The 25,765-nt window shown below is 51.7% G+C and overlaps 11 protein-coding genes across 12 annotated transcripts; 6 read left to right on the forward strand and 5 right to left on the reverse strand.

The window, feature by feature from the left end:
• Window positions 1–16: 16 nt before the first annotated feature.
• Window positions 17–2,798, forward strand: LDX57_000336 (uncharacterized protein; the record flags this gene model as incomplete). The annotated part of the gene is made up of 4 exons (XM_046081983.1): window positions 17–212; window positions 620–696; window positions 744–888; window positions 946–2,798. 4 exons carry the CDS (start codon window positions 17–19, stop codon window positions 2,796–2,798), a joined length of 2,271 nt encoding a protein of 756 aa, XP_045937940.1.
• Window positions 2,799–3,435: 637 nt separating this feature from the next.
• LDX57_000337 (uncharacterized protein) lies at window positions 3,436–4,699 on the reverse strand (the record flags this gene model as incomplete). The annotated part of the gene is made up of 3 exons (XM_046081984.1): window positions 3,436–4,346; window positions 4,410–4,562; window positions 4,636–4,699. The coding sequence occupies 3 exons, from the start codon at window positions 4,697–4,699 to the stop codon at window positions 3,436–3,438; spliced, it is 1,128 nt and encodes a 375-aa protein (XP_045937941.1).
• A 940-nt stretch (window positions 4,700–5,639) lies between these two features.
• MSK1 (putative lysyl-tRNA synthetase) lies at window positions 5,640–7,019 on the reverse strand (the record flags this gene model as incomplete). Its single annotated transcript, XM_046081985.1, has 3 exons — window positions 5,640–6,388; window positions 6,447–6,872; window positions 6,932–7,019. 3 exons carry the CDS (start codon window positions 7,017–7,019, stop codon window positions 5,640–5,642), a joined length of 1,263 nt encoding a protein of 420 aa, XP_045937942.1.
• A 1,052-nt stretch (window positions 7,020–8,071) lies between these two features.
• TIM10 (Tim10/DDP family zinc finger protein) lies at window positions 8,072–8,531 on the forward strand (the record flags this gene model as incomplete). Its single annotated transcript, XM_046081986.1, has 2 exons — window positions 8,072–8,169; window positions 8,345–8,531. 2 exons carry the CDS (start codon window positions 8,072–8,074, stop codon window positions 8,529–8,531), a joined length of 285 nt encoding a protein of 94 aa, XP_045937943.1.
• Window positions 8,532–8,826: 295 nt separating this feature from the next.
• LDX57_000340 (putative Sin3 complex subunit (Stb2)) lies at window positions 8,827–11,391 on the reverse strand (the record flags this gene model as incomplete). Its single annotated transcript, XM_046081987.1, has 1 exon — window positions 8,827–11,391. One exon carries the CDS (start codon window positions 11,389–11,391, stop codon window positions 8,827–8,829), a length of 2,565 nt encoding a protein of 854 aa, XP_045937944.1.
• A 1,615-nt stretch (window positions 11,392–13,006) lies between these two features.
• On the forward strand, window positions 13,007–14,971 carry LDX57_000341. 2 transcript variants are annotated; one of them, XM_046081988.1, is made up of 4 exons: window positions 13,007–13,406; window positions 13,487–13,614; window positions 13,683–14,450; window positions 14,513–14,971. In XM_046081988.1, exons 1-4 carry the CDS (start codon window positions 13,286–13,288, stop codon window positions 14,729–14,731), a joined length of 1,236 nt encoding a protein of 411 aa, XP_045937945.1. In that variant the 5' UTR covers window positions 13,007–13,285; the 3' UTR covers window positions 14,732–14,971. The 2 variants fall into 2 exon arrangements, with proteins under 2 accessions (XP_045937945.1, XP_045937946.1); XM_046081989.1 differs by having other exon boundaries at window positions 13,007–13,614.
• Window positions 14,972–15,842: 871 nt separating this feature from the next.
• Window positions 15,843–17,064, forward strand: LDX57_000342 (BTB/POZ domain-containing protein; the record flags this gene model as incomplete). The annotated part of the gene is made up of 4 exons (XM_046081990.1): window positions 15,843–16,069; window positions 16,137–16,493; window positions 16,628–16,901; window positions 17,017–17,064. 4 exons carry the CDS (start codon window positions 15,843–15,845, stop codon window positions 17,062–17,064), a joined length of 906 nt encoding a protein of 301 aa, XP_045937947.1.
• A 1,492-nt stretch (window positions 17,065–18,556) lies between these two features.
• On the reverse strand, window positions 18,557–20,201 carry csn12 (the record flags this gene model as incomplete). The annotated part of the gene is made up of 6 exons (XM_046081991.1): window positions 18,557–18,643; window positions 18,704–19,124; window positions 19,174–19,235; window positions 19,295–19,447; window positions 19,499–19,571; window positions 19,630–20,201. 6 exons carry the CDS (start codon window positions 20,199–20,201, stop codon window positions 18,557–18,559), a joined length of 1,368 nt encoding a protein of 455 aa, XP_045937948.1.
• Window positions 20,202–20,653: 452 nt separating this feature from the next.
• Window positions 20,654–21,727, forward strand: RPL20B (60S ribosomal protein eL20; the record flags this gene model as incomplete). The annotated part of the gene is made up of 4 exons (XM_046081992.1): window positions 20,654–20,657; window positions 21,059–21,243; window positions 21,332–21,508; window positions 21,569–21,727. 4 exons carry the CDS (start codon window positions 20,654–20,656, stop codon window positions 21,725–21,727), a joined length of 525 nt encoding a protein of 174 aa, XP_045937949.1.
• Window positions 21,728–22,525: 798 nt separating this feature from the next.
• MCR1 (cytochrome b5 reductase family protein) lies at window positions 22,526–23,704 on the forward strand (the record flags this gene model as incomplete). Its single annotated transcript, XM_046081993.1, has 4 exons — window positions 22,526–22,570; window positions 22,661–22,940; window positions 23,006–23,080; window positions 23,136–23,704. 4 exons carry the CDS (start codon window positions 22,526–22,528, stop codon window positions 23,702–23,704), a joined length of 969 nt encoding a protein of 322 aa, XP_045937950.1.
• Window positions 23,705–25,244: 1,540 nt separating this feature from the next.
• Window positions 25,245–25,664, reverse strand: LDX57_000346 (uncharacterized protein; the record flags this gene model as incomplete). Its single annotated transcript, XM_046081994.1, has 1 exon — window positions 25,245–25,664. The coding sequence occupies one exon, from the start codon at window positions 25,662–25,664 to the stop codon at window positions 25,245–25,247; it is 420 nt and encodes a 139-aa protein (XP_045937951.1).
• Window positions 25,665–25,765: the final 101 nt, after the last annotated feature.

The following is a 25,765-nucleotide window of genomic DNA, read 5'->3' on the forward strand; positions in this document are numbered from 1 at the left end:
TCGTGGATCGCCCATCATGTCCTCCACTCCCCAGCTAGCGCAATCCCCCGGGGTCGCTGAACAGGCCGTCATAGTCCCCATCAATCGATCGTTCACGGATGGTAGCGACTCAACCTGGCCCAAGGATCCTAAGTATGGGAGACCGGACGATAGTGTTTATCGCGAGAAGCTGGCCAAATTATGGTTGCAGAAGACTGGGGCTTATGAAATTGGTAGGTCTTTTTTATGTATTATCTTTATGCTGTCTTTTGGCTGTGGACTCATTTTTTTTTTGTTGTTCGTTAAATTGATCGTTTGATTATCTGTGTTATGTTGTTTGGTTCGACATTTGGTGGTTTTCTCTTTGTTCACTTCCACTGCCTCACCTGATGGGAAGCATTCAAGATGTCACTTTGATTTTCTGCGTGGACATGAAAATGAGGTTATTTTGTTTGAATTACGCGTCTACACTCAATGTTCTCTCTTTTTCTCTTTTTCTCTACCCATTTTCAGTATACCCAATAGAGACTTGGCGCCTGGAGAAAGTCATTGCTCATAGGTAACCTTTGCTTGTCATTTGTCCATGTTATACGTGATTTCAACAAAAGTCTTGAATTGGCTAACCGTCTACGAAAACAAGGTACACACTATATACTGGACACTCTACCCGAAGGCTACGCGCTTCTTGATCGACCGCGTATGACGAAGCCCAATATTGTGAGATTCCCCTCTAGACCTCTGGACCAAAAGCTAACGTTGAATAGCGCGATAAATTCCTCTGGGGTCACCCTCTCGGACAATATTTCTTCTCGCCCGTCCATTTCTTTCCTCATTTCTACTATCTTATGACCGGGGGGAAGACTCCCTGTCAATGTGCTCTCTGCGAGAAAATGACAAGCCTTTCCAAAGGTTGGCGCCCTATTGACCGTTCGTTTCGTTCCCCATGCTGATTGAAATCTACTGAAGGACGGAAAAAGCCCGGTCGGCCTGTAGGAAGCCATGTGATTGACGGCCATTTGGTGAGACCGGATGGATCGATCGGACCAGCCGTCAAAGCTGCACGAACACCGGGGAGACCTGGTCGACCGCCTGGCCGACCCCCAGGAAGGCCATCGATGGGGCCGGGAACGCCAGGAGCGTCGGTAGGAAGACCACCTGGGAGACCTCCAGGAAGGCCCTCTGCCATGTTCTCATCGATGACACCACGTCCGATAGCCGTTGACAGCGAAGGGACCACGGATGTGTTCAAGACGGCAATCGTGGAACTCAGAAAACGGGGAAGCCTAGAGAAAGCGATCACCGAGAACGATAGTATGGACTGGCGGGCCGAGAAAACGAAACTGGCCGAATTGATCGAGGGATTTAGCATGCAGCCCGCCTACCTGCCGCGAATCGGTGAAGTTGTGCTCTGGATGCCTGATTTCGAGGGCGAGCTGGCCTGGAACTCGGAAACGAGGCACATTGAACTCTATTCTCCAACCGAGCAGCGATGGCTGGGAACTTCTCAATGGCGCGCGGGCGTCGTGGGCCAAGTGCCCGAAGAAGATACGGTACTCCAAGACCTGCACAGCACAACCTACAAGGATTCGGAGGTGAACTACTCAGGATTCCGCGTGGAGACGTTCCCCGACCCGCACAGCATCGACAAAAGCTACTCACTCCACTACAAATACGTTCCTCTCAAGTGCATCAAGCCGTTCAACTCCTACGAGATGTTCCTGCAAGGCACCTCTCGTCAGGCTCTCCACCCCTCCATCGAATACGCCATGACCATCATGTCCTCATTCAGCCTTCTCGATAAATACTACTTCAAAGGCACTTGGCCCGACGCTTCGATTTACTGCCGGGGGATCTTCCTAGGTGCTGAGCTGCTCGCCGTCGGAGATGTCGTCCGACTGAAACCCAAAGCCACCCACGCTGACCCACAACAATCGCAACCGACAACCGTCACCGACGTCATGGTCATCGACGAAATCCGCCTTAATCTCATCCAATGTGACGACCACCTGAAATCCGAGCACCTGGCCGAGCGCATCGAAGTGCGCATACGCGGGAAAGTCTACTCCAACAGCTCCAAACGCGCATACTACGCGCGGCCTTTCCTCCTCCAAGACCCCAAATCCATGGCCCCTGACGAAGTCTCCGACGCCTTCCACTACATCGGCATGGGCGGGTACGGCTCATGGTACCGACTCTGGTCTGGCGCCAGCGTCGAGGTCTCCCAAGACATGATCCTCGGCCGATGCTACGAGCCCGATGCCATGCAGCTCCTCTTCGGCCGGTTATCCTTGGGCTTAGATCTTCACGGCGTGCTGAACGGCCGCGCCTACTCGCGCCAAGCCGACCAGCGCATCGCGCCGGGTCGCAACTGGTTCTGGGGCGACTTCCGCACCCAGACGCTCGCCCTCGACTCCCTCAACGGCGAAGACGTCGGCTACTACAGCGAAATCCGCGACATGGCCATGTGGCGTGCCAACCTGCGCATCGTCGACGGCACCGCGGGGCCGGCTGATTTCCGAGAGGCCAAGATCCCGGGCGACGTTGGGCGACCGGCCACGAAATCGCGATCCAGCTTCGCCGAGGTCGGCAAGCTGAGCATGCTGGTCAGCACGGGTCTCGGGGCGGGGGACACAAGTAATAACGTGAGTTCTGCGGAAGAGGAACCGTTGGAATCGTTAGAGTCGGGGGGTATAGAGAGCGGAGATGTTGAAGACGAGGAAGACGAATCGGAGGAATTGGAGGACTTCACCCTCCGGATGGATCAACTCCGTGGTGGGACTGAGGAGTCAGAGGGAGGCGATTATAAACCTGGACTTTGATTTTGCATTTGATTTGATTTCGGGTTTTAGCTTGATCTGATGGGCAGATAGATGGGTTAGGTTATCTCGCTAGGTGGCTTGTAGAATATTTTCAGATACCCTTTTCTTTCTTCATCTCTCTCTCTCTCTCTCTCTCTCTTATATAATCTGTTTTCTTAAGGGACATTTCCTTTCTTCTCTCCCATCTTCTTATATTGTCGTCAAAGTTATCGGACTTTATGTATCTTTCTTTCATTTTCATGCATCAATCGGGCATGTGATTGTGATACCAACCAGCTGGCTAGTGTATGCCATTTCTTTTTTCTTTTCAGCCCGGTCCGCGTCTGTCTGTCTGTCTGTCCTGTCCTGAACTCGTCGACTTGAAAGTCCTTTTGCATTCTAGGTAGACAATGACTTGCCGTCTGTATAGTAAGTATACTATGTGTACGAAGTACAAATTGAAAGCTATAGATCTGAACAAGACGGATGAACGGGGATTCGTCTCTCTCCAGTACTACGCATGCATATGCACATGTGAACAGACGCATATAGACAACTAGATAGATAGACAGATGGATAGTTCAAATAGATAGATACACAAGAGAAGTCGCATGCACCCATCTAGACCACCCCCAAAACCGAGATAGAGCGGGATGGGTTAATACGTCTTCCTCAACACCTCCCTCGAAAACTCCCCAAACGACTTCCCCTCCTCCACCTCCTCTTTCAAATTCGGCTGCGTGAACACCGCCAACGTATTACGTGCGATCCGCGCCTCTGCCCCCGCCCCAGCCTCTGTACCAGCCTGCGGCGAAGGCCTCGCACCCTTCACGAAATGCGGCACAGCACGAAACTTGCCCCTCGTGATAAGCTGCAACGCCTCGCCGGTCTGGAACGCCAGACAGTCTTTCGGGATATTGACTTTCACGACCTCGCCGGTGCGGGACTGGATGTACAGGCCTGCTTGGGGGTCCGGGGAGGTAGGGAGTTCCGTTAGGGGAGGGGTGGTAGATGGGTTGGTGGAGGAGGAGGGGATAATGGGGGAGGCGGCTTCGTCGATGAACATGGCGGAGGTCAGGCCGGTGAGACAGCCGTGGTCGATGTGTGTGGCGCACCAGTCGTCGTTGGCCTCGTCACTGGCCCCGTTGGGGTTGGAGTTGGAGGTGGCATCGTTCGAAGGAAAATAATGAAGCAACCTCGCCTTAGTAGTAAGACTACTCCTTACAACATGCTCCAGGTACCCCGATTTATAACCCTCGATATTAGCCCCAGCGTAGCGATCGCAAGCGCGCGCGACCAGCGCCGCAGTATCAATGATCAGCGTACATAGCTCCTCGAGACTTTTCCGGAAGGTGGGCAGACGGTCCGCCGGGGGCCAGATGTTGGGCGCTGTGTAGCCAGGCAGATCGGGGAAGTCGTCGGCCGGGGCGCCCTCGAGGTCTGGGTTCTGGTAGAAGGCACAGTTAACGTAGTAGGAGCCTTTGAGGGTGTCGAAGTGGCCGGACCGCAGGGTTTCTTTGCCGCAGGACCAGCCGACGAGGTAGTTGGCTGCGGGGCTGGTGAGGGATTCTGCGGACGATTAGTGGGATTGATCGGTGGGTTAAGAGGGGGCTAAGAGGGGAGGGAATATACCTAGTTCATCGGTGGAAAGCGCAGCGAGATATGAGGCGTTGGAGAGGACTTGCGCGCGCAGACGCTGGAATTCGGAGTTGAGATCTTTCACGACGATGATGCCTAGCGAAGACGGTCCGAAGGCCTCGGTGAGGGTTTCAAAAGAGACAGAACCTAGGACAGAAAGAAGAATTAGCATCAGACTCTGCCTGCATGGGGAGATGGGTAGATAGATCCAGATACGCACCGTCAATCAACTCCTTCAAACTCACCGTGACGGCCTGAGCCTGCGACACGCCTTGCAATCCCATATTGCGTTGAGTCTGCGGAAAAGTTCACTTCAGACAAGATGCGCAGCAGGAAAATAGAAACAAGAAGATAAAAAGCAAAAAAGAAAGTCAAGAAGAAGAAGGAATAAAAAAAATCTACCCCTCTCTCCCCCCACGCTTAAAAAAAAGACAAGACGGCCCGCTCCGACGCTGAAGCCAAACGGTTATCGGCGGTTTTTTTTTATCGCCCAGAATTGAATGGTACGATGGCGACGGCGACGGAGCTAGCTTGATCATCATATCAACATACCATCAATCATCGATCTGATCTCGCTGCTATACACAATTGCAGATCCCAGGGGCAGAATGATTGTTTTGTCTTTGTCTCCTGACTGTTTTTTGTCGTTTATTTTGTTCGGAATCGCCCGACGCCCGACAAGGGTCCAACGAATCTTGCCTGATCTCGACTTAAAGGATCCGTAGCTTGGAGAAGCTGGTCCAACGATATTAGTGTAGAGAGTACCCCTCACACCCCAGATATGGTCCCAGATAACTAGATAGCGATAAGCTATTGGTTATCTGGGAGACTAGGATAGTGGAAGGTGATGCTGGTGGACTGGCAGGTGTCAGACTGGGTAGATGCAGTCCCTGTGGCATTGAATTGTAGATGTCATCGAATCAACTCGTAATTCTTTCATCTTCAGAGATAAAATGGAGTGTTTGGATTGAAGAGATTGAGGGGGAGAAGTGAAGGAACGTCGAAGGGGCTGAGTCTTGGCGCGAAGATATGGAATATCCCCATTCAAACGAAGCAAACAACGTCAATATCCACGATATTCGATAAATTACCAGAAAAGAAAGTAAAGAAGAGAGAGAATTATTCAACCTGGTATCACTAAGACAATCGAACCCAAATTAATACAAAATAGTATACAGACATCTTCCCCACATCATTACACTCCCCAGTGCTCTGTCCATCACATCACTCATTCCTCCGACTCACAGCCCTCAATGTCCCAAACGGCAAAACGTCAGCGATTCTCTTCGCACCAGTAAAGAGCATAGTGAGACGATCGATCCCGCATCCCCATCCACCGGTAGCCGGCAGACCCCATTCCAAAGCCTCCAGGTAACTCTCGTCGACCTCCTCATTCTCCTTGGCCGCCTTGCTGTAGCGCACCTGGTCTTCGAACTTGCGTCGCTGTTCAAACGGCGAGTTTTCCTCCTCGTATGTGTTCACCACCTCTCGGCCTTCGATGAAGAGTTCACCGCGCGCGGCGACGCGTTGGTTGGTGGTGGGGTGGATGAAAGATTTGGAGAGCGGGGAGAGACATTCCGGGGGGTTGATGATGAAAGTCGGGTTGATGCATTCGGGCTCGACGTAGGTGCTGCAGAGCTCGTCGAGGAGTCGAGGGAGGGTCGGTTTGTCCGGAAGAGGCAGGGAAAGGTCGTGGAAGAGCTGCATCACTTGTTCAAAGGCATCGGGGGTCGTGAGGTCGGGAAGCTTGCGATCGATCTTCTCTTCGATGCCGGTGATGAAGTCGATGCGGCGGAACGGCGTGGAGAAATCGGCATTGGTCGGTGTGAGAGTCGCGTTCTCATTGAATTGGCGGATATGCTGCGCCATGCCGGAGAGCAGGTTCTCGGTTGTGGTCATGAGGTCTTCGAGGTTGGCGTATGCGTGGTAGAACTCGCATGTCGTGAACTCCGGGTTGTGAGTCTTGTCAATGCCTACATGGTTCGGTCAGCACTGCACCCATACGGCTTCATCCAGACCGGGGTGACGTACCTTCATTGCGGAAGGAGGGTCCAATCTCAAACACGCGGTCAAAACCGCCTACCACCAACCGCTTCAACCACAGCTCCGGCGCAATCCGCAAAGATAATTTACGGTCCGGGAACTCTGACGCAAAGGTGTAGAAAGGACGAGCGATTGCTCCGCCGGCAACAGAGCCAACGATCGGAGTGTTCACCTCCATGAACGATCGATCGACAAAGAACTGGCGAAGATATTGAACAATCGCCGACCTCGCCCGGATGATATCCGCAGTGCTCGGATCGGCCAGGAACTGGACATGGCGCGGATACGGGGAGTTCTCATGCTCCTTCGCGTCCAAAGGCACATCGTGCAGACAGGGAGACAGAAGCTGCGGCAACTGAGTCGCCACGACTGTAAGCTCGCCCCGTCCAGTCCGATGAGGTTTACCCGTTACAGCTGAAGATAGTTCAGTCTATGTAGACATATGAAGATACGAAGAAAGAGAAGCAACATACAGAAAGCATCCCCACGGCGAAGAAGCCGGTAGAGCCTCTTGAACTCCGCCGGAGTGATGATTCCCTCTAATTGACGATAATTGCACATGATCTGGACTTTATGACCATTTTGGACGATATCGAAGAAGATCAATTTGTTTCCGGAAAGTCTATAGGTACGTATCCTACCTACTAATCTAAGTACAAGGAAACGAAAGAGCCAGGTCAGGCCAAGACCTACCATTAATGACGACAGAGTCATTTTCTACTGTTTCATTATTGGCTAGGTGGCTGTATCGGGTGGTGAAATCCGAACAGCTCAACGAGCGCTGGTCCGCTGCCAGACGAGGGTATGGCTCGGGGCAGGCTTCTCGGACCTCTTGCAGTCTGACCTGGTAGGCTCTCTCGGGAGAGGCAGCAGTGCTACTCTTCCTGGTGTTGATAGAGCCGACCGATGAATACTTCGGGGCTCTATGATGGTTGAATTTATGATTCAAGTGAAAATCCCGCCGCATGCCGAGGGAGACAGATGGTCCTGATCTTAAAACGAACTGTTAGCCAATGCGTTCAATGAAGCGAGAGGAATTCAGGTGCAAAAAAATTCGATTCAATCAAATCAGAGGTAGATTCCGAGTGTTACTCATGACTTGCAGAGCAAGCATCAATGCAGCGGTTCTGAAAATATAGGGATGTGTCTCGTCCTATGATTGTCTGGAAGAGGGAGCAGGGATTGCAAGCAAGCGGTTTCTTACCTGGACCATAGACTCCCCCCGCTCAAATGCGAAGCCCACCGGGGGCGAATAGAAAGCATATTGAGAGGGAGGACAGACAATCAACAAAAATTGAAGAAAACTACGTTGACAAGGAACATAACCTGTCTGTGTGGGAAGAGAGAAAGCGAGGAAAAAAAGAGAGCGCAAGCCGAGCCCGGAGAAAGAAAACTCGGCAGGGCGGTGAAGGAGGTCCAAGCTTCCGACCTCACCTTCTGCCCGGTACGTAAGTCCGGCTTCAAGTTCATCCTCGCATCTTGCCTTGCACCAACCATTCTATCTCATACGTGAGTATTGATCCAAGCACCTGGGATTAAAACAAAAGTCGCTAACACGGAAGCTCTACTCCTACTAGTCTGAAACCCCTCATACCCCATAAACCACCGTCAAAATGTCTTTCCTCTTCGGCGGCCCCCCCAAGATGTCCTCGGCAGAGAAGATTGCTGCCGCTGAGACTGAGATCGAGATGGTCTCCGACATGTTCAACCGGTGAGCCTAGCCTCTATACCAGAATCCCGCTACCTTCATGCTTCTTCTACCAATCCCCAAAGCAAACAATCCCTACGCTCCCAGAACATAACCCGCAACAGCCATCCCCATCAACAATAGCCTCCCCACCAACCTACCAACCAGACAAACAACTAACAAACCCTCTACCCTCCAGTCTCACCGAATCCTGCACCAAGAAATGCATCCCCATCGACTACCGCGAAGGAGACCTGAACAAGGGCGAGTCCGTCTGCCTCGACCGCTGCGTTTCCAAGTTCTTCGACGTCAACGTCAAGGTCAGCCAGAAGATGCAGGGCGAGGCCGCCGGCCGGGCTGGTGGTATGGGAGGTATGGGCATGTAAAAAGGGGGAAGACGTGGGAAGAAATGACTACTGTTTGATTCTGTACAATACATTTGCTTTTTTTGTGTGATGAACAAAGATTATGAGGCTTGCTTGACTCGGACGGTCCTTGATTGATGCTTAATTGATTCTTGTGATAATTGTCTAACCATAAAGGTAAATATCTTCGATGCTTAAGGTTTGGACAGATGTTATTTCACGATGTGAGCTGTAGAAAATCTATTTCAAAGCTATGTACATTAGAAGGGATATATGTAGGGAAATAGTCTTATAGTACAGATGTCAGCAGGACGTATCAGGTTGAGAAGCCTATCAGTCCGCCAAGCCAGTTCAGCCAGGAGTGGCTCTGTTTTTCCTCATCGCCTTGTATCAACTCTTGCACCCTCAATTCCATCTCGTTCACCTGTCGTTCAAACTCTCCGAGCCCCGTTTCGACATCCTCCACTCTCGAGCCAAGGACATTGAGCTCGTAGTCTAGCTTCGCGCCTATCATCTCCACGCGTCTCATGTGGTCTGTGAGCGATGTATGCTCCTCCGTCAGCAGGTCGCTGGAGCGGTCCCGGATTTCTTGGTACTGGTTCAACCGGTCCATGTATTCGGCATTGATCTTCTCGTGGCTTTCATATAAGATCCGGTTCAGGTCGTCGACGGAATCGACTTGTTTCTCAACCCAAGGAACGGTGCGTTCGCCTAGCTCCTGGATGCGGGTGCTGAAGATCTGCGCATCGCTGGCGAGCATGTCTTCCTGGGCAACAGCTTCTTCGAAAGTGGCATCGGACTTGTCAAGGAGACCTTCGTTGGTTCCTATTTCTTTCCAAGTCAGGACAACGTCCTCGACGATACTGAAGGACAGATGGCGCGGGCAATGGCGATTCTTTTGGTCAGAATCATCCTCGGTATTGAGATCTGGACAGCTCTGCGGTCGACGCAACGACATTAAGCCCAGCTCGAATGTCTGGTCTCGGTCGGCCGATGCATCGGTTGATCTTGTCCGCCAGCGCTCTAGATCTTGGAGTTCGTCGTCTGGTCGGCTGAGGGATACTTTATTGGACGATTCGGAACTATCGTTGGGGCCGGCCGGATCGATCGTGATAGCAGGGGTACGGGACTCTGACGATCTTGGTAATAGGGTATTCAATGCTGGTTCACTCGTTGCATCGTCATGCACTCGACTCTCAGTTTCTGGGGCACCTTCAGTCTCAATATGATGGAGACCACCATCGGCACCAGGTTTAGGTAACTCCGTGTCACTTTCTTCTGGGATATAGGCCGCGTCACTAATCAGGTCTACGCCATCTTTCGTTTGCTTTGGCAGATGTGACCGAAATCCCACCGCGTCTTTGAACCTGCCGAATCCTATCCGTGCGTCGGATACTTTCCCACTGACACCGCGACGAACCATCTTGCCCAGATTCTGATCTTTCTCGTCGAGCGCGCTTGCAAGCTCAGGCTGTTTCATCGGGATATCCGGGCTCTGTAAGGGGCGATCGCCGCCCAGATCCTCGTAAGAGCGTCGTTTGCGGCTTGTCCAGACATAGCCGCCTTGGTCATCGGTTGTGAACATCATATCAGCAGCTGGCGGCCCGCTCATGAAGTTATCGTCACCCTTGCGCGGTTTCCCTCTCCACAGCCACTTGGCTCGGGCACCTTTCGCCAATTGCGCAAAGTTGTCCACATCCAGCGTTTCGATATCGGCGATGCCGGCCTTCTCGCGCCCCCGGACCATGCCCATGACCATTTCCCCGCCGTGTCCACTCAGCTCGGCCATGGTTGATTTGACGGCGTCCGTCCAGCCTTCGGAGTTTGCCGCCTTTGCAGTCACTCGGTGCAGTCTATCAAGGGTTTGGCGGTCAAGTCTCCGCGTTCTTTTCAGCTTCTGCGACTTTTGGAAGCTGCTAATTCCCCTTTTGAGGTTGTGTATGTCGAACGCATCTTTCCCAACGGGCGCACCGAAAGCATGGAGCCGGTTTCGAGCCCCCATCAGAGTCCCGAGTAAGGCTGCGACGGAGGTTGGACCCAAGGCTCCATCGCTGGGCTCGATGTTATACAGGTCTATCCCTATGTCGTTCCACCAGTCACTGATCGCCGCCTCCGTCACGTCACACAACAGTCCATCCACATATTCCGGTGCGAGGTTGCCGTACATCAGCAGCGCAATTTGACATTGCGTCACGAGCTCAATGACCGCACTGTACAAGGGCACTCGCTCGCTTGTCCGATACAACTGGTGAAATTTGGCTTCGGTCGCCGCCGCAGGGGGCTGGAGCTTCAGTCCAGCACGACCCGAGCAATTCAGCCGCTTCAGATTCTCATTCACAATGAAATCATCCTTATGCTTGAGCACATCACCACCAGGCACGGGGATCACCGTCAGCGCCGACGGAAAAACGCTCAGATCGGTCACCATCAAAGTCCCGAGATGGGTGTCTTTCCTGCGTGCTTGGCATTGCGTGACGGCATTGACGTACAGCCGTAGACGAGGGGACCAGGTCGATTCGTCGGTGGGAACGCTCAGCACCCCAACCGTGACCTTATGCGAGGTGTCTCCGGTGTACGTCGTGATTATGAAAGTAGGGTGAATCCTCGAACACGCCCATTGCTCAACAATGTATATCTCGTAGCCCTGCAAGACCGTCCGCCGGGCGAGCACGATCGTCGAGGGGTCCTCTTCGAGGTATCGGAGTGCGATGGGGTCGGCGAAGACGAATTTCTGGTGGCCGTGGCGCGAAGAATGGATTTCTGACCCCTCCGGGTGGGTTGATAGGCATTCTTTCGCAGCAATCGAGGTCCGCGTCGGTTCGTGAGGAGTTGTAGCAGGAGGCGCAGCCTGCGCGCTGTTCTGCGTTGTAGGAGGAGGCATGGCGGAACGACGAGCGAGTTCCTACCATAAGAGAGTCGAAGAACTGCTCATATCCCGATCGGTGACAGCCAAGGGAAGCAGTAGAAGCACAGAAAATGAAACAACAGCAACAAATTAAAACAGAACAATCACTATTCAGAGACCGAGCTCGGAATGAAGGGGCGGGAAAGCGTTGGTGACCCTCCCGGGGTCTTCTCGTACAGTCCAGCAAAGCAAAGAAACAATCGTGACATATCCGAGGGGACGAGGGGATGAATCCTGGACGGCTAAAAAAACAGGCAGGAGGAGGAAGATCGGGACTGCGGGTCTTCCATGACGGTTTGAGGAGACAAGTCGGTGTCCGCGGGAGTTGCAGGGGGAGAAGAGGAAAATGAGGGCCGAAAGGATAGGGACTCGGGAGATATTGAACCACCGCAATCGACGTCACAAGCCTTTCTTTCTCCGTCGGAAGCGGTGAGCGGGCCAGACCACAGCCACAGTCAGTATGACTTGGCAAGAGAATTGGAATTACAGTATGGCTACGACGGCAATGTACTCCGATGCTAGGTAGATAATAAACTGTTTCCACCTATGGGAACGGCATTACAGGCTGGAGACGCCCCCCGCGCAGTGTCTGTGCAGGAAAAGGAGTTGCCTAGTTGCATTCAGCCACAACCCAAAGAATACCTTATTGAAGGATCAGCACCTCACAGCCACAGGGGCCGAGGGTATCGGATGCCAGTCTGGACATGTGAACAGTAGCATAGACATCGCATACCATAACTACAAGATTCACTGACATAACTCTACAGGATAAACAGAATAGATAAATGGAAACCTCTTCTCTACAGGCCTCCAACATGGGAAGCAACAGCAGTGAAAAGAAGACCATGAATCGAGAGAGGCGCAGACAGGTTCTGTAGAGAACCATGTCCGCATGCTCTCAAGCTGATTCAGAAAATCTGAGATCAGGGCATTTTTTTTCAAAAATTCCCAGCCGATCCGAAGACCAACTGGAGCAGTCAAAAAAGTAGTTTTCAACTAGCAAAAACACGGTCTCGGATAATTCCTCACTGACACGTGTAAAACCCTTGCACTAGGATGGAGAAAGAAAGAAGAAAAGAAGGGTAAAAGGGTGGAGGGGGGAAGGAGCTTTTATACCCCCGCCAAGGCCGGGAAATGGCGCTAGCGTAAGCGAGACCATCCAATTGAGATGATTGGTGGATCTGTCCTCCGCTGGCACCTGACCTTCCCGGCGGATGCCTGAGTACCTGAGGCATTCAAACTGGAAGATCCCGATTCCATTCTTGGGTGGCTGAAGAATACCTACGGAGCACGGAGTATCTACGCAGTAGGCATGAGGCTACCTTACTTCCAAGTCGGTTCATTTTTAGTGTCCTCCAGAATAACTGCCAAGTTCATGGAACCGAGTAAGACGATGTGGGACTGCTCTCTCCAGTAGCTTACTCCGTATGAACCACAACTGGGAGGGGACACCAGGTAGACACTAACCAAGCCTCACACAGATTGTATCCGTCACAATCCTGAGATCTCCGGACGATGACCCTGGAATCATCCCTTGCAAGGCGGTGCAAATGATCCCCGACAAACAGCGCAACGGCCGGAAAAAGGAGGGGTAGCCAGTTGCAGCACCACGTGATGTGCCATGTCGTAATACTAGCGATGCTGTGCGGCCTCCGCAATCTCCCCGTCAACTGTCAAACTGCTTTGTCCTCGTACCATTCCAAGCCAAACGTGATTAACACCGCTGTGTTTTCCTCTTCACTAGATTCTGTATCCAACTCACCACTACCTACCCCACTGAGACCATCCAGGTGGTCCCTTATGGCTATTGCCATACCGTCCATCGACAAGCGGTAACTGTCTCACCTCCGCTTCGAGCTCCTCGGCCACCATGGAAGCAGTCCAGAAGGAACATGAACGACTTTCAAAGAGACTGAAGGCGACCCAGAGCATTAAGAATGTCCAGTCGACCATAGATCTGCTTCAAGAAGCACGGGATGCCATTGCGGCCGGTTAGTACAAAGCCCGGCACGCTGCGCTGCGGTCTCTCGAGTTGCGCAACGACCCAACTAACCGGACCTTTTAACACCAGACCCCGAACAAGCTCCGATAACTCTCGCCAAACTTCAAAATCCTGTGAAATCCTCCTTCGATGCGATAAATGACAGCCTCAAAGAGACTCACAGCGGTCTCAATAAATATTCCAAGTCGCTTGATAAGGTCGGTTGTACCGCGGGTTTACTCGGATCGGCTTTCCAAGCACATGCTGACTCGAAATCAAACAATAGCTTTTCAAAGACAGACCTCTCCCGAGTACCGAACATGACGCCCTGACATCGCAAGAACACCTGATCAACCGGGCGATCGCAATGCACCTTTTGCGGGAGGGACAGTTCTCCGTCGCTTCTACCTTCCTGTCTGAAATGGCGGACGCGAGAGCCCCCGAGGAGCAAGGAGATCCCAGCTCCAGCGTCACGGACAATGCCGCCTCGCTCCTTCACCTCGAAGAAGTACCGTCAAGTGAGGTTCGGAAGCAGTTTGCCACGATGTACTACATCCTCCATGAATTGGAGCAGAACAAGAACCTGCTCCCGGCGATTCAATGGGCGCGGGACAACCAAGAGGCTTTGGAAGTTCGAGGCAGCAACCTGGAATTTGAACTGTGCCAGTTGCAGTTTGTATGGCTCTTCCACGGCGGACACACTCCCGAGGCGCCTCTTTCCGCGGGTCGGCAAGCGGCTTTGGAGTACGCCAGGCGGGAATTCCAAGGCTTCATGCCGCGATACCTGCGGGAGGTGCAACAGCTGATGGGCGCGATGGCGTTCTGCCCGAACCTCGAAAATTCACCGTATAGGGGCATCTTCACCAATCCGTCTGCCTGGAACGACGTGGCGCAAGCGTTTACTCGCGAGTTCTGTTCCTTGCTCGGGCTGTCTGCGGACTCCCCGTTATACGTAGCCGCAACGGCGGGTGCCATCGCCCTGCCCACTTTACTGAAACTGCAGACGATCATGAGGGCGAAGCGCACCGAATGGACGACGGAGAACGAGCTTCCGGTGGGTTATGAGTATTCTTGTTTTCACGTCCACAGGATTTTGGCTAATCGTTTCCCTTCTAGGTCGAGATCCCGCTTCCGCCGTCGTACCTTTTCCATTCCATTTTTGTTTGTCCCGTTTCCAAAGAGCAGACGACGGACGAGAACCCGCCGATGATGATGCCGTGCGGGCACGTCATTGCCGAGGAGTCGTTGAAACGGTTGTGCAAGGGCAGTCGCTTCAAGTGTCCTTATTGCCCCAACGAGAGTCATGCTCGGGAAGCGCGAAAGGTCTTTTTGTAGGACCCCAACCACATCAACCACGGGAATTATTTGACGGCGTCAAGAGATGAAGCGAATCCCCACCTATGACGGGGAAGAATCCGGGAATCAGGGAGTCAGGGTACGAGGAGTTTGAGGGCATACGGCGTTTTCGGGCAGGAACTATACTCAGGGCCTTTATCCACTATACATATCTATTGCATATAAGTACACTTGAAAGCTTCACAGGCTCGATCAACAAGCACTCAGTACTAAGTACAAGTATCAAGTACTCCGTAAAGCGGAAGTAGTCAAGAATTTTCATCGCATACTCCGTAGTGTCATTATGGATCCCACGAAAGGGGGAGTGGATCCGCCGGAAATATTCAGATTGATGGCGTCGATGGGAATCGGAAATACAGATACCTACAGGCTAGTATGGTAGGCCCCTCAGCACACTGACAAGATACCCCTGAAAGAGAGACGTGTCAGAAAATTGAATTGATTGATCACATACCCCTCTCTGCCAGTGACTCAACCCCCCTGGTCCAGGATGCATCCAATTCACCATCGCATTCATCCTTGAAGAGTCACTGGTTGGACTGGTCCCCCTACTGGACCCACACCCCTTTTCCCCGTGACACTCCCGTGACCCTCCCGTGACCATCTCGTGACTGCGCGCACATTTGGCGATTGGCTTTACGCGTGCATTACCTGCCGTTACGCGTCCTGCATCGCCGGCAGCCTCAGGCCGGTGTTGGATTGCTCTAGACTCGAGAGTAGAGAGTATAAGAAGTATACATCATAAAGTATGGAAGACCGGGTCATCCTGGAAAACAACGGCCTATGCTTTCTTTTCTTTTCCGTTCTTTTCCTTCACTCAGTCTTCTCCTGTATCTAACACTCACCCCTGTTCATTCATACCTGTCAGGGGCAAACCATACGCTGTACTTGTATTCATCCATACAAACTTGCTCTTGGCCGTGCAATCTCTTGGGGAAAAAACTTAATTCGTTCAAACCTGCTTCTCCCCTGGATCTTAAACACTCCCCTCGATCTCTTCCTGGCCTGGCCTACTTACCTACCTCCCTATCCATCGCACTAGATTCCTCAACCTCCATCAAAGACAATAAATTTACATCATCCAACCAAGATGCTGACCCAACAGCACCCCCGAGTCAACCGAATGTTGACCTTCAAACGCCAAACCTCTGCCTCGGCCGATAATCTCTCCTCCAAATACGGCGCCGGAAAGGCACGTTTGCGAGGCCGCAGATCGGCCAAAGAGCCCCTCGCGACCCCAACCCCTCCACGTCGACCAGAGGAGAGACAAGAGAGACAGCAGAGACGCTCTAGGTCTAGCCCTGTCACCCCGCCGGAGTAAGTCGCATACCTCCCTGTCTGAAACCACCGACATATACTTATATGTATGGATGTATGTCTCCAGAACCCCCGGGCCAGACGTGATCACCATCGCCGTGGGACTCGAAAAACGCCTCTTCGCTGCACACAAGGAAATCCTCTGTGTTTCATCGTTCTTTGCGACGGCCTGCTCGCGCGTCCCGCTCACACCGTCGGGCTTGCTCGCCGAACCGCTTGAGCTACCGGACGAGCAACCCGAGGTCTTCTCCTGCGTCTTGGAGTACCTGTACCGTGGCGATTACTTTCCTCGTCTTATGCACAACAAGCGTCGCGATTCTTGGGAGATCGAGGATGCGGGCACGGATCGACATAGACAGAGTCATGGCGCAACGGTCTTTCATCCTGAGGTGGGAGCGGAGATTTTGAGGGATACGGCTGTTTAGTATGTCCCTTCCCTTGTTGCTTTAGATGTATATGCATGTGTATGTATGCATGCATGTATATCCAACTGCCATGTCATGCTACATACACACCCGCATACCCGCAAATAACACCAACTAACATCTAAACGCACAGTTGCGCCGCAGACAAATACGGCCTCGAGATGCTCAAGCGCCTAGCGCTGCGCAAACAAGGCCTCCACACGGGCATCCAATGCAACACGATCCTAACCAGCGCGCGCTTCGCCTACGCCAACACTCCCGACAACGAATCAAAGCTGCGCGCACACTACCTGGCGCTGATCATCCGCAGCAGAGATACCTTCAAGCGCAGCGGCACTATGCAGATGGAGATGGAGCAGGGTGGGAAGCTGTTCTTTGATCTGTTTGTGGCGATGTGTAATTATATGGTGAGCTTTTTCTTTTCTTTTTTTGTTCCGATATTTGTATCGGTTGTTGCTTTTATTTATGGATGACTGGATGATGGTTTACGGTAGACTTGATGCTGATGTCTGAGTCTGATAGGACGATACTGTGGCGGCCCAGAACCCGAAGCTGGCATTACCTGTTTAATCGGTTGATTGATTAATGATTGATTGACTGCTGGCTGGCTGATCTATGGATTTCGCTCTACTGGCTCAGAGCGTTGCCAATACCACACCCTCTAGGGCTAAGGTATCCGCAGGCAAATACGAAAGAGGTGGACGGATGATACATGTTGCTTTTCACTATCTTTCTCCCCTCTTGCTTTCTTCTTCTCTGGCATTCTATTTTGTTGCCTTCTTTCTTCCCCCCCCCCCCCCCCCCCCTTACATATTTGCTTCTTTGCTTCCCCTTATCTCCCCCTTGTTTTCTTAGGTTTTCCGATGGGGTTCCTGGTTTCATTTATGCGGATAAGTTATCTTCGAGCATGAGATTTTGTTTTTTGTGTTTATGTATGCTGGCTGTGAGTTTTCTTTTCTTTCTTTTCTCCTTTTGGATCCTCTAGATCCTCGTCTTTTGCGTTCGGTATCATGAACTGTACCATATGTCCCCTTTCTCATTCTCTTACTCTCGTCGTCCTATCTAGAACCCCCCAGCTCAGTGTTTCCGGGCTACAACTAGGGAAAACATACACATTCAACGTGATTGTGAAGTGTCGACACAAGCAACAATCCCCCCGCCTCCCCTAACTGATTCTAAGTGCACTCTCCAATGTTTCCATCCATCTGATCATTCTGATCGCTGACTTTGGGATGGAAGGTACCTAGATTCTGATTGCCTACCTCCTCCCCACTCTCTTACTCTTCTGGATCTCCGCGGCGTTTTTCTTCTATCTGACTGGCTGGCTGGCTTAATCTAAGAGAAGGATTCTAATCTCGGATGTTTCACAGTTGGCGGTTTGCCCTTTTTACTTTCTATCTCCCTTTTCTTTTTTCCTTGGTTGGTTGCGGAGAAAGCACAACGCAAGGCAAAAACCACATAATGATGGAATCTACTGTTTTCAAAACCTGGTGGCTTTTTCTTTCTTGTCTTTCCAATTTATTTAAGAATTTGTCACAGTATGTTAACTATGAACGAAGGATGGTGATACTTGAATAATAATAATACTAATCAATCTCATGATTCGTGGAAGAGAAAAAAGTCTATCTAGTCTAGGGCGTGATCAAGATGGGAACATTTGCTTGTTCCCTTACTTTGGCTCACTGGGAAGGAATAACCACTCAGCTCATTCTAGACTCTGGACGAGGGAGGGAGAGTTGCTTGTTATCTCTCATCAATGATCAAGATCCGTGCGTGTGATAGCTGGGCAACTAGGTAGATTAGATTGACCCAGACGACCAATCCTCTTGTATATTGTTGACTAGTTGACGCAACTATTCAAGACGGGAGATCTGCTCGATGGCCGAGGTCTGAATGGCCCAACCGAATGAGCACGTCGGCCGAGACTTCAAGGAACTGACTGCTAGGTGGTTGATGTCTGTCTGTTACGGTACCGGAGACTTACGTTCCATCTTCGATGTGTTTGGGATATACCAGGGTGTCAACGTCGGTTAGACGGCTAACAGTCTGGATTATTGTGTGTTTATACACCGGTTCCGGGGAATGCGGCGCCGCCTTTGCTCAGGACAACCATGCCGCGTTCACGAGCAATATAGCCTTTCATGAGACCCTGAATGAAGTCAATACGTGCGTACACTCAATGAACGAGAATATCTGGCTGACAACTTACCTTGTAAATAAGATTGGACAGCAAACACTCTACCTCGTCAATGTCGACGCGCGTTCGGTCACTTGCATGCGTGCCGATGCGAATGGCAGCGGCAAACTCCGCGACAGGAACACGGGTCCGTCGGATCGGGGGCTGACCATCCTTGGATTCTTCGAAGCCCCCTGCGATGAACACCTTCCGGAACAGATTGCGCAGGGCGATGTCCCGGCCCCTCTCGAGAGGGAGGTAGATACGTCTCTTCACGAATTGGTCTTCGCCGGCGGACATGGCGGTGTCGAAGCCTTGGAGATCTCCTTTCCTGATGCATTCGCAGAGCGGGCGGAATAGTTTCTCAAGCCGAGGGAATGATGATAGGAGATTTTCGCTTGGCAGTGTATGCGTCGTGACCAGATGACAAGGGACCAGGTATGTGAGAATCAACCTGCATGGCGGTTAGTATAAATAGATAGAGGGGAATCTCTAGCACTCACTCCCTGTTCTTGAGAGAGTGGCGATGGCACATTCTCCACGCCTCCGCCAAGTGAGACTCTGCCTATTCGAAAGTGTCAGAAATAGTTCTTCCAGGGACAGCTGCACATGGGGAGTATATACCTCTTCGTAATTTTCATCCAAGAAATTGATGACCCCAACATAGTATTTAAACGTGACTATGTGCGACTTGGGAAAAGCATCCAGCTCCGGGATGTCTGCCGACGACGCCTTCAGCGCACGAAGTAAGTTCTTGGTAAGTCCGACGGAGTTGAGCTGCGCTGGTTAGCAATTATCCATATACACAGTCGGAAAGTCCACCCGTACTTTGAAATATGTCTTGAACAGCAGATTGGTCATGTTGTAGATACCCCACTTCCGCGATTCCTCGAGAGGCGACCTGCGAGGAGCGCTTAGCATAACGTGAACAATTTCATCAGAAGACCGCAAGCACCCACCGATCACTGAGGCACAAAGTAAACATCCTGTTCATCATCCATGCTGCCGATTCTAGCTTGGCACTCTTGGTGAAATCCGCCGCGATATCCTCCTGCAGACGATCCCCAAACGAAACGGAGTTTTGGGACGCTAATTCGGCGTCGGCTCGAATCGCAAAGGTTCGCAGGTACTTTCCAACGACGTACAGACATGGCACGGTCCAGGCCTGAAGACCCGAATGTGAGTAGCCCCGGACCAGGGTATTGGACACCTCCCTCCACGCTTCGAACACCTGGACCCAGCTGGCTTGCGAGGGGCTCTCATCGAACTTGACAAGTTCCCCCGCAGCCTTCCAGTACGCCGTAAAGATATCAATCCACGCGGTTTGTTCTTGTCGGGGTAGTTTGACGCCGCCGGACTGGAAGAGCGAGTAGCGAAGATCGGAGGATACACGAGCGGCGTTGGAGAAGTAGTAGAACGACAGCAATCGGTTGGGATTTGCGGAGGATGCGACCGGGGTAAGGGCAGCTGCTAGACGAGGGCCAGAGCCAATTCTCTGGCCTTCTTTGAAGTCGTCGAAGATGGAGGACATGGTGGGATTTAGGGACGGGTGGTCATGGGATTACCGGTTCGGTTGTAGTTGATAGACGGGACTCAAATGAGGGTCATGGAAGGAATCCCGCGACTTGCGAAGGGGAAACAAAGAAAGCGATTGACATTGACTTCATTAAGCAATTACAGCAAAGTCCGGAGGTGGGGAACCAATGCGCCCCCACCGCCTGCCCGAAAGTCTCGCGATCAGCCAGCGGTGGCTGAGTTGCCATATCAGGACTAGCGTAGAGCCAAGCCACCGGTCGCTTAGGCGAAGGGCGGCAGCCCTAACTCAACAAGTTCACAAATCTCCATTTTTGCGACAAGACCAACCCGGCACACCTTTCTCGAGACTCAACCACAACACCGTCGACAAAAGTGAGTGCCACCCTGTTCAATCTATGTAATCGTTAATTTTCTCGGGAGAATTTTTGAGCTAACAGTTAATTCCAGATGGGTGAGTGATATTCCCCTTTTTCGATTGATTTTCCCCTTAGCCTTTCCCCTTTGGACGATCGGTTGCGCTGCCTCTTTGCGAAACGTTGAATCGACATATACAAAGATCGACATTTTTGACGACACCCGGGCGATGAGAATTTTGGAGTGGGAGGGAAGAACTGGCCGAGATGGATTGTTCACCCGTGACGGGGTATGCTGCAGGAATGAGTGGGTTGGGGAATTACGATCGCACAGACGCAACCAAATGATCTTCAGTCGAAATCCACAAGATTACCGAACTTCACATCGACCTTTACAACGTTATCGCATGGAGAATCAACGCAGCCGACCGTACCGACCAGATCGAGGCATTGTCGAAAATTTCCCCGCGGAACATTGAACTGACTGGTTGATCAATAGGGCGTCTCACCGAGTACCAGGTCATCGGGCGTCATCTGCCCACCGAGGCAAACCCCACGCCCAAGCTGTACCGGATGCGCATCTTTGCGCCCAACACCGTCGTGGCCAAGTCGCGGTTCTGGTACTTCTTGACCCAGCTCCGTAAGGTCAAGAAGGCCAACGGTGAGATCGTCAGCCTCAACGTGGTATGTTTCCGACAGAATCCTCGGTCATCGAATTAATGGCAATCTATCGATCCATACAGGACAATCCGCTGATATTTTGTCCCGCTAGATCAACGAGAAGCGCCCCCTCAAGGTCAAGAACTTCGGCATCTGGATCCGTTACGACTCGCGCTCCGGTACCCACAACATGTACAAGGAGTTCCGTGAGATGAGCCGCACCGACGCCGTCGAGGCTCTCTACCAGGACATGGCTGCCCGTCACCGTGCCCGTTTCGGCTCCATCCACGTACGTGCTTTTGATTCCTGATGAGTCTCCGATCATCGTTCTAACGCAGCCCTCCAATAGATCCTGAAGGTTGTTGAGATCACCAACGCCGACAGCATCCGCCGCCCCTACATCAAGCAGCTCCTCCAGAAGGACCTCAAGTTCCCTCTGCCCCACCGCGCCGCCAAGCCTGCCGGCAAGAAGGTCTTCGCCTACTCGCGGCCCTCCACTTTCGCGTAAATGTGAGGTTCGGGGGTTTGGGGGAAGGAGTGTGCGATTGAATGACTATGTTATGGCCATAGCCTGCATGAAGGACAAAGATCGCGCGGAGAACACGGCGTGTATCTACGGCCCAGACAATGGGATGGATGGTTTTGATGTCTCTTTAGTCCTGTGCAAGCGACCCTTTCAAGTTATATCTATAAAAAAACGGGGTTCAATTTTTTTTCTCGAGTTCAAAATGTCTGCCAGAGATGATATGTAGAGTGCTGTTCCGGTAAACCATGGCATTCACCTGCTAGTGCCTGAGCCTCTGAGGGGTCTAGACTGTCTGTCAAATGCGACCACTCCTTATGATCGAGAACTCTGGCCATAAATACGGTGTTAATATTGGCCATTCATGGGAATTGGCAGTGGCTGTGGTCCATTCTTGATACGGAGTAGACTGATATCTACGGCGTGAACCGGGTTCAACTGCACCTACGTGAGGAGTCACTTCTCTTAGTTCCAGCTGTACACAATACATGTCAGTCCATTAATACATGCAAACCTCTGAGTAACACCCCGATCGTTCATGCAGCCAAACCTGCAATCCCCAGATCAAACCGACGGGGAGATTTCTTACGCGGGTGCCCTTACTCTTAGTAATGTCCTCAGGGCCATTGCGTCATGTGGGAACTCGGGCTCGGAGGGCGGACCGCCGAAAGCGACGCAGCTACTTAGTGTAATCTCTCGCCCTGCCAACCCCCTCCGAGCCTCTTCTCTTTTTACCCGCATCGAATCCATTGAGCATTGACCGTTTGTTCTTCGATTGACAAGATGTTCGCCCGTCAAGCTTTCCGCTGCGCCCAGCCTCTGAAGCAGGTACGCTTTCCCTTGCTTCAAAATTTCCCTCTCATACTGTTTATTCGCTCTTTAACCTTGGGGACGCTGCTAATTCGTGTCTGTTTGCAGGGCTTCCGTAAATACTCTACCGAGGCACCCAAGGGCAAGTCGTCGCTGGCTCCCATCTACGCCGCCGTCGGTATCACCGGTCTCGGTGTTGGATTGTACCGCTACAACTCGAGCGCTGCCATCGCCGAGGCCCCCGTCGATCGCCCCAAGGTTTTCACCGGTGGTGACCAGGGATGGGTGGACCTGAAGCTGTCGGAGATTGAGGTTCTCAGCCACAACACCAAGCGACTGCGCTTTGAGTTCGAGGACAAGGAGGCCGTTTCCGGTCTTCAGGTTGCTTGTGAGTCTTTTTCGCTCGATCTCAATGGATTGGGGTACTGGCAGATTTCTAACAAATGGCTCTAGCCGCTCTTCTGGCCAAGTTCAACAAGCCCGGCGAGAAGGCTACTATTCGTCCTTACACTCCCACCAGCGATGAGGGTAAGCCGTCCCCACGACCATTTCATCAGGTAGCGGTCGCTAATCCCTGATCCAGAGCAACCCGGTTTCCTCGACCTCGTCGTCAAGGTCTACCCCAACGGCGCCATGTCCGAGCACCTGCACAGCATGAACGTCGACCAGCGCCTGTCCCTCAAGGGACCCCTCCCCAAGTACCCCTGGGAGGCCAACAAGCACAACCACATCTGCTTGATTGCCGGTGGCACGGGTATCACGCCCATGTACCAGCTGGCGCGCCAGATCTTCAAGAACCCCGAGGACAAGACCAAGGTCACTCTGGTGTTCGGCAACGTCACCGAGGACGACATCCTGCTGAAGAAGGAGCTCCAGGAGCTGGAGAACACCTACCCCCAGCGCTTCAAGGCCTTCTACGTCCTCGACAAGCCCCCTAAGGGCTGGACCGGCGGCGAGGGCTTCATCAGCAAGGAGCTGCTGAAGACGGTCCTTCCCGAACCCAAGGAGGACAACATCAAGCTCTTCGTCTGCGGTCCTCCCGGTCTGTACAAGGCTATTAGCGGAAACAAGGTCAGCCCTAAGGACCAGGGTGAGTTGACCGGTATCCTGGCCGAGCTTGGATACAACAAGGACCAGGTCTTCAAGTTCTAGACATCTTTTAGATAAGAAGAAGATGGGAAGAGAAACGAAAACTAGAGATTTTCTGGATGTATAAATTCTGGGACTGTTATATTAGGGAATACCATTAGCGAATTGGTTATCACTTGTGACATATCGAGCAATATCTTACAGTATCTTCATGGTAGAACTTGTTCAGATTAAGTGTTTTTGTTGTAGAGCTGAATCACCTAAGAGACAATATACATGCGTACAATGTTCCAGTTATGTACAAGCTCCAACTCAGTATCCAACCTATGCCTCGTGTTTTTCAAACTGAATAACTAAACTACTACCGAATACTCACAACCATAGATGGGCAAGTCTTTGACCCCATCTTCGGCTCCATGTTCTAAGCACATTGAATATGAGGATTGTTACACCCAGCATAGAATTCTAGCGGCTAGCCCTTCTTCTACCTACCAACCAGCCAGCCAGCCAGCCAAATACATACATACCTACATACATACCCTGCTTCGAAGCAGAAAAGCAACAGCCCACCCCAACACTATAAATAAGTACTAGGTACATAGTTACATACAGTTGTAGTCAACCCGACCCATGGCCCGGGCCCGCACCTCCCGCTCACCTCAACCGTACTTACTATGTCTTCAACCTTGGCAGGACATGCGGGGGAGAGAGGGGACGGCGGGGATATGATATCAGATAATCTGGGAAATAGCTTAGGCGGGGATTGAATCGGTTAGAAATTGGGTTAATGGATTTTCGTTGATGCTATGATGCAATGTTCCGTGATTTAGTAGGTATTTCTGTTTATGGATAGTGCTTGTTACCTAGGGAAATGATGAATATAAATACATAGATATGATGATCTGAAGATATCATATGAGCAATTAAATTATACTGCAGATGTAAGAATGATGACTAGGCAGAAGCTAGCTGTAAATGATTACTACATGCTAATAATATATGGTCGGTCCTATCCCGTCCTTGTTAACTAGGTACAGTAGATGCCAAATAGGTGGGCAAAACACACTAAGGTACCCCGGTCCCCCGGTCCTTCTTATAGCAGACGATCAGGTGGGACGAGGCATCGGTAAGGCTGAGTTTAACTATCTATCAAGATCCAACTGTTTAGAGACGGATGCAAGATGACATCAGATGCGATGCATTATACCTATATACAGTACATACATCATTGGGGAATACTAACCAATCCATGGGGAAGTTCTCGGGGAGCTTGCAAAGAGGTTTAATATCGCATCATCATCATCATCATCGTTGTCATCATAATGAGAGAGCGATTCCTTGGTCTAGGTATAGGTTATCTGGTCATTGTGGTTCTAAGGTATGGGGGAACTAGGAGAGCTGGGATCAGAGATGAAGTGCCATATTTGGTATCATTGTAGTTATGTATGTACTTCGAGGAGACAATGACAAAAGGTAGAGAGAAGAAAACTCGACAAAATTTGGTATATCAACCACCAGAGCATCACGAGATCAACAAAATGGTAACCGCAGAAAGAAAGACAGAAAGAGAGATTATAAAATTCTCCAAAGCCCAAAGTGAAGATCACTCATCCTTCGCCTCCAAACAAGCATCCAACATCTGATCAATCGCCCCAGTCCTCTGCACCTCACTCAAGTACCCGATCTCCACCAACCCGGCGAGCGCATCACCCACCCAATTCTGACAATTCCACTCCAGATCGTTGCGCCCGTTCTTGACCGGTGTCGCGGAGACCGCCTTCTTCAGGGCCGCCGCGCTGATCGACCCCGTCAGCGGGCCGACCGTGATGGTCTTGACCAGGTTTCCGCCCTCGCAGGGGTCCTGGTCGATGTCCTCTTCGAACTGGAAGAGGCCTTGCGTGCCGACCACGTGCATCGTCGTGGTGAGGCCCCGCGGGAAGACGAAGTGGAGCGCCGTGTGGCGGTATTCGGCGTAGTCGAGGGGGGAGCCCTCGTAGACGAGGATGTATGTTTTTGTTGACATGTTTTTGGATGTTGGGTGTTGGTTTAGGGTGCTAGTGCAGTGGCTAGGCTGCTAGATTTGGTTGGGGTGGGTGGTGATTGAGTGCTAAGCTGTAGGTGAGG

Source organism: Aspergillus melleus (assembly GCF_016097325.1).
Source record: "Aspergillus melleus strain CBS 546.65 chromosome Unknown contig1, whole genome shotgun sequence".
Classification (NCBI taxonomy): Eukaryota; Fungi; Ascomycota; class Eurotiomycetes; order Eurotiales; family Aspergillaceae; genus Aspergillus; species Aspergillus melleus.